General features: G+C 39.5%; 1 protein-coding gene across 1 annotated transcript; it reads right to left on the bottom strand.

The window, feature by feature from the left end:
• Positions 1-8668: 8668 nt before the first annotated feature.
• Positions 8669-11943, bottom strand: LOC118797502 (COP9 signalosome complex subunit 7b-like). The gene is made up of 6 exons (XM_036556875.1): positions 11779-11943; positions 11560-11635; positions 11375-11463; positions 10911-11113; positions 9862-9967; positions 8669-8848 (listed from the first exon to the last, which is right to left on the bottom strand). Exons 1-6 carry the CDS (start codon positions 11941-11943, stop codon positions 8669-8671), a joined length of 819 nt encoding a protein of 272 aa, XP_036412768.1.

Raw genomic sequence — 11943 nt, 5'->3', positions numbered from 1 at the left:
TGGAAGTGAATTCCTGCAGCCATTTTCTAAAAACTAGCAGAAAGCTAAAAGGGGACCAACTCCATATTTGTGCGTGTGGTTTTGGAATGAGGCATTCAACGTTCATTCATACTTTTGTTCATGTTTGTGTATGTTGGCAGGTAAACGGGAGACATACGCTGAAAACACAGAATGAAACCGCAAACAGCAAAAGACATACAAATATTAGATGCCTAAAGAAACACCCAAACGCACAACTGTCAAATGCAGATACACACATGAAAAAACTCTGATCACAACCTAGAAATATCCAGACTCCCTGTCTCAACATATAAACAGAGAATAAAATCAGCATATGAAAAATGCTTAAGTGACTTGTACTCTGGTCAAACTGATCAAGACAATAATGCATACTGTACTATTTAAAATGACACTGTTGGTACTGCTGGGCAACGTTTATCTCCTGATATGCAACACCACTTGGCATTTTTTGTCCAAGACTAGGGTCAATGCAAGTTCTTATTATGATTATACAGTCAGAAAGCAAAAGTTATAGATATATATTTTTAGTGATGCACTGATCATTCATTTTTATGATCAATTCCAGTTTCTTTACAGCTAAATTGTCCAATGGCCAATGGTTTGGTCAAATATTAGCTACCCAAAGCACACACATGAAACAATGTAGCACATTTCCAGTTCTTTCTATTAGCCAAAGTCGCAATTTTAATAACATTATTTGCTCTTGAATGAGCCAATCTGGCAATTTAAATTCAGAAATGAAAAATCAGCTGTCTATTTTCGCAACATGAATTAAATAGAAGAGTGCCACATTGAAAGTAAGAGGCAACTGGCTATTTACTACAATGAGACATGCAAAATTATGCTATGACATTTAGATGATGATGTAGCAGCAGCATGCAAATGCAGTGTGAGTGCACTTATCTGCGTCAAGTCTGTTACGTCATAAATTGCAATACAGATCAGTCAAAATAAAAATAATAATAATGCGGTTGATTGCCGATCACATGTTTGGAGCAAAAACCTGCTGATTCTGATCTTGGCTGATTCCAATTGTGCATCCCTAATATTATTCATAGTTTATTTTGGTCAGACGTCCAAGTCTGGTTCTTGAGCTCCTTAGTCCATCAAAGTTTAGTGATTCCAAAAACATCTGATTTAAGTCATGAACGAACCACTAGATTTAGTGTGCTGGGAAAACTGTGCTGGACCTGAAGGCCACCGTCAAAAAACTCAAAACCACTAATGCAGACAGCCAGATAGATGTAAATCTGTCATTGTCACTGAGAGTTGGAAAAGCTTCCTTGTCTGTCTGGGATTGTATTAGCATTGCCTCATTTTTGCTGTACTGTTTCAGGAGCATTTTGCAAGCTCACCCTCACAGTGATGCTGAAAAACACCAAGCACATATTTCAAACACACTGACCCCCACCACCTCCCCCAGAACGTTCTCTGGCCCTCTACTGTATGTGTGAGAGAAAATGAGAGAGAGAGAAAGAGAGAAAGAGAGAGAGAGAGAGAGAAAGAACTTCAAAGCCAGCTGAAGTTTTAATTAGTGAACTGAGTCACTGTCTCTGTTCCTGTGATGAGCCTGTGGCACATACTGGCAGCCCTACCACAGTCAGGCTCACAACACAAACCTTCCAGCCCTACAAACTGCCTTAATAACAGAGCCTGTATGATCTAACCTGCTATAACTACAGCTCAACTGTACTGAGCTTATTAGTAATGTTGATTATGTCCATGACAGAGTAAAAAATTAGAGCTAAATGCAGCAAAAGTCCAATAAGAATGGGCAACACAATGAATAACCAACAAACATAACACAGAGTGAATAAAATATATACACAAAGTTAGCAAATACTATTCACGAAAAACTACTTTGTCATAACACAAATGCATGCTGTTATCAACCTACTCTGGAGTGGTTGTATTGCATGGTATAAACAATAACTAATACTGAGCATCATTTGGAGTACTGATGCAAATAATTCCTTAACAGTTACTTCGTTTTTATACTCTTAGTCATTCTTTTTTCTTACCACAAAAGTTCCAAAACAATAAATCTTTCTGTTAAAATAAAACATCAGCTCAAATGTTTAGACACTGTTTAAAAATAATTACCTTTTCGCATGAATTGGATTTTTGGCAGTCATTTTTACAATAACATTTTAACAGCTCCCTTACTACTCACTTTTTAAACTTACAGGTAGACATATGTATCATGCAAATAAGCGATAACCTGCAAATTAACCTCTGTTTTTAATAATGTGTTCTATGGAGATGTTCAAATGACTTCCTTACTTCCATTAATTTTGAATGAACAACTTCACCTATGTAATATTAATTAATTTCTTTAAACACACCTTTCTTTAGCTGTTCTTGCTTCTGATGTGTATAAACTGAACATATCTTTCTGACAGAGAAACTCAATATGCACATACGAATTCACATTGATTCATTGTCAAGATTAATATGTGTGTTACATTTGTAATCACAGAGCTCCATTTAGGGCTTACAAATTTACAGTCAAATCTTACAATTTTAACATAAAATCTTCATCTTGACAATAAGTCAAAAAGACAAAACTTTGTCACATAGTGGTCAAAAACCCACCTGCTGGAGATCCAGAGATCCTTCCTGCCAAGTTCTTCTCCAAACTATCAACTAAGGTTGATGTGGTCACTTAGAACTGGAACCAAACCTTGTAGGAAGATCTCCAGGAGACCACTTGGCGACCACTGTTTTGGGAGTATAAACTTCCAACCTCATGGTCAACTGGGGCTGATGTGTCCCAGTGTGACTGAAACTAAACTTTGGGGTAAGTTTGATCTCCAAGAGGCAGGTTGGTGACCTGTGCTTTAGAGCTGTCTTTTTGATTTGCATTATGTAAGAAGAACTGAGCTCTAGATGTAAGTAGAGTGGAGAGTTAAACACTTTTTTTCATTTCTGACTTTTCCTGGCTAAAAGGTGTATCGCATTCATGTTATAGTGAAAACTTGTACAGAAAGACCACCACAATGATGCCACTTGGACTAGCATCTACATTTGACCCTGTCGCTACCTCTCTTGACCACTGTAGCCTACCTTTGAGCGCGCTCTGTGGCATCCTGTAAACCTCTCTTCCTACAGGTGTCCCGGCACACCAGCCAATCAACATCAGCACCAACAGCGAAGTCTGCAACATGGCTCCGCTTCACCTGACCACAGGTGTCCTTCTCAACAACCCAGCGAAAAAGCAAAAAACAAAAAACAAAGTCCAGTGTTCTTGAGGAAGTCTCTCGTTTTTACACTCAGACACACAGAACTCTTTTTGTCTTACGGGTGGGGGGTGTGCCTGTGCTCTGTCAGTTTCAGCTCTGTCACAGACTCACTCTCTCTCTGGACATCTGTCTGCGAGTGCGTTTAGAGGAACAATGGGTGAGTATGAATCGAGCTAGGAGATATATACAGCCACTGCGGGGGCAGGGGGATGGGGGTCTGCCATGGCCAATACACAAACAGCTGAATTCATTAAGATGGTGACAGCGAATTGAGAGCAACTTGCCAGGGTTGAAAATGAAAAAGAGTTTTGAAAGGGGGGGGTGTGACACAGAGAGAGAGAGAGAGAGAGAGAGAGAGAGAGAGAGAGAGAGATATGCGGGGGTTGTTTGAATTCATTGACTAGGGGATGAGCAAGAGCAAGAGAGATCGACAGACAGGAGAGAGCGAGAGGGGGAGAGATACAGAGAGTCTGTCATTCTGTTGCTGAATGAAAGAGCGCATTGTCCTCCTCTCCGCTGAGCTCAAGCACTTCAAAGCTGTGCCGCCGTGATCACAGGCACACCGCCCTCCTTGATCACTTTCACGCTTTTATATCCATTAAAATATTGCCGGTTCACATCACTCTTATCTTTCCCACATGAACTTACTTTCATCATAGAAACACAGCAGCACGGCGAAAACAAGGACACCGTTTTATCCTCCTGCAGAACTCACAGGCAGGGACTTTCGTGGAAAAGTTTGCTGTTTGCCTCTGCCTTGACTGGTTCTCACAGCAAAGGTTAAAAGTAGCTGGATAAAAGATAAATAAAAAGATAAATAGAAAATAAGAAACAAATAATAAAGTATATTTGATTATTTCTTTTTTGTGATCAATGTTTTATTAACAAGTAAGAACTATATTCACAAGGCCCAAAATATGCCCACAAGATTCTTCACAACAGTAATGATATAGGGTTAATAGTTACTATTACATACCAATAGTAGGAATATTCACAATGATCATAGTGATGGTTAGTGTCACACTTGCAAAGGAGGAGCAGACTTACACATTAGAAAAAAACAAATAAAAGTGCAGTATGAAAGAGTTTCCACACACTTACATCAGTTAACAATACTTGACTACTAAGGCCATTAAGTGCATACAGTAATTCTTTCATAAGAGATATATATGCTGAGTGCCAAATATTTTGGAACCATCATTATACACAACCTCTGTAAGGTAATACAATTGCTTATGTACGTTTAAAAAGTGATTACATTTATGATGCTTTTACTCTTACATTTGTGAGTATAAAATCGGTTGGCAAACTTCTGTGGTTACAAAGAAACAAGTATAAAATCAGCAGTTATTTTATATAATTATTCATTGTTACTCTGTCTCTGTTTTGAGTGGACCTATGCTGGGTCACTTTTCCACCTCGTTTCTCATTATTATTCTAATGAAGAACCCAGGCTGATGGCCTAATTCTCTGGCTTCAGTTTGCTTACAGCAGTGGGTACATTTAAAAGTATGGGCTTATGGTGGTGATGTTTGTGTGAGAACTTGATGCAACATGACAAAGTTTTGTAACAAAACAAAAGTTTTGCATACAATTCACAAGCTACAGTTTAAGGATATTAACAAATACAAAAACAAAACTCGGAAACAATCCTACAGAAAACACTCGTGTTGCCTACTGTGTTACTGTACATTTTTCCTAATTTTTTAAATCAAGTAGGTGTTTAAAATTAGCAATGAAAGTGTTTTAGTTTTCAACTATTAAACAGGAATTTCAATTTGTCAAAGTTTATGCATAATTCATCACAGAGACCTACAGTACTGAGCAAAAGTCAGAGACCAATCTTTTATTTTACGTTTACTGAATTTCCAGTGAAGACGGCCATTGATTTACTTTGCAGCAACAGATAAAAGCAAAAAACATATTTAACATGTCCACCCCTTTGTCTTTATTACAACATCCTTTCTTTTCAGACTTGCTTTCAGTTTTTCAAAGAAAGCTACAGGAATATTTTTTCACACCTTCAGAGTTCAGTGTTAGAAGTTGGTTGGTTTTTCTGCTTCTTACTATCCATATAATCCCAAATACATTTAATGATGTTAAGGTCTGGGGTGGTCAGTTCATTGTTCTCACCAGCAGCTTATTTGTTTAGTTTGAAATTTTCCTCTGCTTTTTTCCTGTCCTCAGTAATGGCTTCGTGACAGCTACACACCCTTTCAGACCCAGAGTGGTGAATTATCTTCTGACAGTGGAAGGATGGACAGAAACTCAAGATCTGAAGCAAGAGTGGAGCTTGATTTTCTCATACCTTTCAAAAATTAAAGCTTTCTAAAGGTGACAGTTTTGGTGATCTAGCTGTTCTTGAAGGTTGTTAAGAATCTCTATATCTATGTAACTTTTCTGAACTCCAGTTTGAGAAACTCCTGCTTTTTTCCCCCACTTATTTTCCTTTGATTTTCCTCTTCCTTGCGTAAGTGAATTATTTTATGCCTAATCTCCTCAGAAATATCTCCTGAAAATTAAATAACTTGTACCTAATGGAAGTTTTGACCGGAAATTTAATAAATGAAGGTTGGTCTCTGACTTCTTGAAAGTACTGTAGAGTCCTTGTGAAGCTTAGTTAGCACAACTCAGTGAGAACATGGAGCACAGCGAATCTACACATCTTAGCCACATGAACAATGTTTTTTTTATGTGTGTCTGTACGTTTGAGAACAGGCATCACTGGAGTGGGGCAAGCAACTCAAGAGAAAAACAAATACGCAATGTCTGTAATGGGTTAAGATGAAAATGGCAGCATCAAAGAGAACGGCAAGAGGCGTATGAGTGTGGTAGAGGAGAAATAGGAAGAAAAGAGAAGAAACTGAATCAGTGAGGGAGTGAGATAGAGAAGCTGAAGAGGGAAAAACTAAACCTCTGAATGACACATGTAAACAAACAATGTAAGAGAAGGGTTGAGATGAGAATGAGAGCATCAGAGAGAGAGAGAGAGAGAGAGAGAGAGAGAGAGAGAGAGAGAGAGAGAGAGAGAGAGAGAGAGAGAGAGGCTATAGAGATGAAAGCAGCTTGCCGCTGGCTGGTGCCCCAGTGCTTGGTGTGCTCACAGTACAAAGGCCCTGCCATCCCTCAGCCAAGCCTGCACTGAGAAAGACAGAGAGAGAAAATGGAACAAACCACTAACTCACAGACCACCTCCATTCATCCCTACCTCCCTCTTCCTCTCTTTGAAGTACCCCTGATTAATCTGCTCTCTGTGCACTCTTCCCTCACTCTCACTGGTTCTGATACATTCTGCATCTCTTCAACCTGGAAGATGCTGAGCACAGCATTCTCAAGCAAAAGAAGAACAAGAAGGATTAAGAGAAAGACGTGTTTTGATCATTTTGAAATCTTCAAAACAGTAAGCGTTTCTCTAAACGTAGGAAACTGAATTGGTCTCTCCCTTGCTCTGGTTAAGGCGATTTGCTACAGCAAATGGGTCCAGGGGCTCTGTTATGCTGTGGCATGCTTTGGGTTAATGCAACTAACAGATAATGCTTATATCTTACATCCCACCAATTTACATGATATGCCTACACCAAGTAAAAAGTACAGGCCAATTTCAGGCTTCAAGAAGGCTGCTACTACTGTTTAAGTTACAGTCGTGTGCTAAAGTTTGAATACTCTCAGTCTAATTATATGTTTTGTTGATCTGTGAAAATAAACTAATACATCCTACATGGAACAAACTTAAGTATGGATGGAAAACACAATTTTGCACATTGTAATGTACATTTGCTGTTTGTTTGCCAAGTTTAACTCATTGGGGTAAAACATAAAACATTTGTGCAAAGGCCACAGTTTATGTTTTACTTTTCCTAATGTGTTAGATACAGCAAGCAAACAATAAATGTACATTATTTTGTGCAAAAGCATGCTCTCTGAAAAGAGATTGTGTACTTATCTTCACTAAGAAAATCAGCAAAATATGTAATTATAACTGTATACAATTGTTTCAGTCAGATTTTCAAAAGATAACATCTGTGTCAAACTATGAGAGGCTATAAGAGATTTCTTAACGTTTGGAGATGTGTGATGATTTAGGCATGCAGTTAGCATAAGTGGTGTTCAAAAGTCTATTACTTGAAAGCTAAATTAGCTTCCAGCACAGAACTAAAGCAGTAAACCCTGGACATGCATCCCATTATGGTAGTTTGACTACATCTAGGGAAGGGTCACACTGATTTCATTTTTCAATTGTATTCTGTTTTTTGCTGACCTACAACTTTAAGCAAGCTAGTTACAGACATGTCTTCCTTGCTTTACTAACTTGTGGAATTTTGGACATTCTCATTCTCAGTATGGCTAGAGCGGTGTGTTTGGGTGTGTGGTGGGAGGGGGGTGTTTTGTTGGCAGGGGGGTGGCAATCACCCAGAGGACTAACATCATCACAGCCATGAGCTCTGACGCAAAATTGCAGCAAAAGGCTACTTGGAGTGCATGTGTGCGTGTGTGTTGAGGAGGTTTCGCAGGGGGCAGTGCAAGGGTCAGTATGACAAGGTTACATAAAGAGATAACACACTACATACCACACGCACACACAATATCCTACCACAGTACACAACAGTCATGCTGAATAACACCCAGGTATTGTGTGCTGGTTATGAAACCATTTGCCTCCATTGTCTGCTGCTGAAGACAATTGAAAAGTGGGTCAATGGGCTTCAGGCACAAAACAAATCGGCTCCCAACATTTCAGTTTGCACACTTTCCCCCCCTCAGAGGGACTGGCCTGATGCGTTCTGCAGAAGTTAGATCACTTACCCTTGTGCGTGCTCCAGCTTTAGTTCAATTCTGCAATCAGCATGTCCTCTATGACAGCGAGACCATGGCTGGACAAGCAAATAACAGATTCAAATAAACAAGAAGCAAAATTTCTGATACTTTTTTATGAGGGGCAATGCAACTTGTGAATAACAATGCAAAAACGTCCTTTGGTTTCAGAAACGCGCACATAAGAATAACGAAAAATTAATGTTCTTACCTTCAAACAACACAAAGCAAGACAAAACAAAACCAAACCAAACAATGTAAGAACATTTTCCATACGTTTAAACAAATGTTCCAACGTTCAATAAGTATCGTTTTCCTGTCAACATACATATCAAAGACAAAATGCTTGTACAAATGTTAAATAAAAAATTGAATGGTAAATTTTTTTCTACTTCATTGTTAAATGAATACTGAAAGTTACTGCTTTTTGCGGCCAAAGCTCAGGAGCTTTTAAGTCCAGTCCTGTGGAGCCACTGCTCTTCACAGTTTAGATGTTACTGCAAAGTTAAACTGTATAGTGCTAAAGCCCTCAAGGAGTAGGTGAAACCTCTGGAAACTCTTGCTGTAGTTAATTTTATTCTGTGTGTGTATTATTAGTGTTTTGGACTGCTGATGTTCTTGCTCTTGCTTGTGTTTTTGCAGGAAACTCTTTGTTCTGTCCCCCCTGTTAGCCTCTCCTGCTCAGGAGGCTGAGGAACAGCGGAAGATAAGGAGGAAGAGGAGGATGAGGATGATGAAGCAACAGCAGTCAGCATTTTATGAATGTTGCACACCTAAGAAGAATCACATGAAAATACAAATCCCATATTATGACACCACATAATAATAAAACCACAACAACAAAAGCACCAGTTCCCTCAAAATACAATCCAGACTAAAACAGAAACTAAAACAGAAAAAGCAGGTTAAAACACACTGGATCAAGCTGTGGTTCCAATGCTAAAGCACTGTGAAATGCACAAATCAAGATGGTTCTTCAAGGGTTCTTTAGTAAAGAAAATGGTATAGAACAATGAACTGTCAAAGAACCCTCTGCATGATTAAAGGGTTCTTTGCATCCTGAAAGGTTCTTCGGATTGATGCAATCTGTTCTTCTATTGTAACAAGCTTGATATCGTAACGCTTGAGTGAACACTTTTTGGTGCTACATAGAACCCTTTTTAAAAAGGTTCAGGCTTTTTTAGGTCCAAGCAGAAGCCACCCCGGACTCCAGCCCAAGTTTTCTCTCCTCTCACTACCACCATAAGTTGAAGGAACAGTCCAAACTCACACAAATATGTTGCACAATCCAGAAACAGACAAATCTCTCTACTACTATGTTACCATTTCTGTGGCATCACATGGTTGCTTTCTCTCTTGCCCACTAAGTGACAAACAGCAAGCCAAATATCTAATTTAACTAAAATACATCATCGAGCCTTTCCAACTTTGTGGTGCATTAGCCAGGAGAAAATCTTCTTATTTACTTCTTATTTTTCATTTTAAGTTTGAAACAGGCCTACTAGTTGTGATTCAAGGTTCAGTTGAACAGAACTACCAAAACTACAACTGCTAACACTAACCCTCTGTCACTATGAGCCACATCAGTTCTGCAAGGGTAAACTACCCCTTTAAATCAGATATTCTCAATCTCAGTCCTGGTGATCACATGCACTACACACTTTTATGTTTGCCTTGTTCCAACATATATCAGCTGATTGAAAAGAGGTCATCAAGCCCCTATAAACTGAACAGCACTATTTTGATCTGTTTCCTGGACTCCAGAGATGCAATGGGACTAATTTACCTCAGCGTGGACCTGCTGCTGGATCAGGAGAAGACAGTCTCTGCTCTGCCTCACTTTGTGTACCTGCGACTCTATGGCACAACATATACTCTCACAGCTAGCGCACCTACACACACACACAAACATCACCTTAGAAATAGGTAATACATACAGTGGCCCCCAAAAAGTTTTTTGACATATCTGTTCTAGATATAAACAACTGTTGCACAACATCAAAACAATGGTGGACTCTTTGGAGAAAGCATAAATAATATTTCCAACCAGTCTGCACTCAGGGTGCTGTAAAGCAGTGGTTCTCAAATCAGTCCACAATTATGCTCTATCCCTGTGCAATGCAAGGTTGGAGCAAAAATCTGGATTGTCTGGGGATCCTTAAGGACCGGTTTGAGGACAACTGATGTAAAGCATGTCTGGGGCTAATTTTCTTACAGAGGTGTTGGTGAGCTTTTGTTCATGAATTTAGAAAAATGTACAAACCTGCAGAATTTTGCAAAGAAATTACTCAAATGATAACTAATCTAAAACACGCCAGTCACCTTCTGAAAAAATACTGGTACAAAAAGAAAATTACAATATAATAGTTTGGTTCGTCAAAAAAAACGTCACTTACTTTTCCTAACACACTAAACCTAATTCATTTTAAGTGTGGCACAAATATTTTTGGGCCTACTGCAGTCATTACTTTAACGACTATGGGCTAAGTGACCTGTTGTTTTTAAAAGCTGAAAGAAGTGGTCTCCTCAAAATTAGAGGCACAGCAAATGTCATACAAGAATCAAATACAGTCTGTACTACAAACAAAACAGGTCTCAGTCCTCTAATGTTTCTGGTTATCATGCCATTATAAGTGAAAATTCCTCCACAACTAGCTCTATAAAAAGTTGGGGAAATGCTCAGAACTCTTCAGGCATCTTAAATAAAATCTATTTTGTGCAACTATTGCAACATTGAGGTAGACAAAATTGCCTTAGACAGAATGTCAAATCACTCTTGCAGCCAATACACTTCCAAATCCTAACCATACACTTCTCTGTCAGAAACATTCTCACCAGTTCTTGAGTGTTTGGGCCAGTTCTCCTGTGTCCATGGAGCGCATGTCTCGGCCAATGCAGGCATCCACCTCCAACTGCTGCTTGCACTGGTCCAGTTTGCCCCTGATCACGTCTGAGTAGACTGCCTCGATCAGCACATCTTCCAACTGCCTCACACTGGCCACCTCCAGAGCTGTCTGCAGCACACTGTAGGGGATGCACTGTATAGACACCACTCATTATAGATATGCACACAATACAAGGCTTCAAACGAACTCAATCTGTCTCTCAGTGTCTGCGGACAGACAGGCTCAGAGACAGATGTTTAGACACAGGAATGTATGTAGATACTGTAACAAGGATGCAGATTCAGTTTCATTCTGTTTGCCCCAGAGTTGGTCTTCAGCTAAATCAGGTAAGAGTCTCAAAGCCAAAAGGATAATGTCATTTAAGTGCATTCCAAGAGTGCAATTCGGGCACACCTGCATGTTTGCAGCCAAAGTAGCGATTGTCAAATGCCTTAGTTTATTCTTCTGGGCTTCAGAGAGAGGAGGCAAGGTGCCCTCGTTGGCTGAAAGCACATTACATAAATTAACAATTAGAGAACTTAAAATGTACGTGTTAAAAGGCTAATATCCATGCACAGTTGAGGAATAAATCGTTTTACCTTGGTAATCATGATACACGCCGTAGGCGAACACCTCCAAAAGTCGCGTGTATCCGTCGTTGGGACCTTTTGACAGCTGAAGGGTACAAAACTAATTGGCAAAAGACATTCTGGAAGAACACCGCCGCCTATTGGCGTATGTCGACCACATCCCCTAGCCAGTCAGTAAATTTAAACACGTTTGTTTAGTGCCAGTTGTGCGATTTTTTTTTTTTTTACCTCTTTAACATGCGGAAGGTCCAGAAATTCCCCGAAAGTATAAACTCCCGGGGTTTCCAGCATGCGGTTTATGAGTGAAACTAAGGCGGCTCCTCTCAGGTTCTTTGCTAGTAGGACGAACTGTTGTAGAGGACTGCCGTGACCACATTTCTGCTCAGTAGCCAT

The sequence above is a fragment of the Colossoma macropomum genome, unplaced genomic scaffold, assembly GCF_904425465.1.
Source record: "Colossoma macropomum unplaced genomic scaffold, Colossoma_macropomum, whole genome shotgun sequence".
NCBI lineage: Eukaryota > Metazoa > Chordata > Actinopteri > Characiformes > Serrasalmidae > Colossoma > Colossoma macropomum.
Note: the sequence above shows the minus strand (reverse complement) of the source record. Positions and strands in the feature narration are given on the sequence as shown.

Excerpts from the sequence above, each read along its gene's own strand:
- LOC118797502 (XM_036556875.1), bottom strand. The coding sequence starts at position 11,943 with ATGGCTACTGAGCAGAAATGTGGTCACGGCAGTCCTCTACAACAGTTC. Across the intron at positions 11,114-11,374 it reads CTTTGGCTGCAAACATGCAG|TGCATCCCCTACAGTGTGCT; the intron begins GTGTGCCCGAAT and ends GTGTCTATACAG. Across the intron at positions 9,968-10,910 it reads GCCCAAACACTCAAGAACTG|GTGCGCTAGCTGTGAGAGTA; the intron begins GTGAGAATGTTT and ends GTGTGTGTGTAG.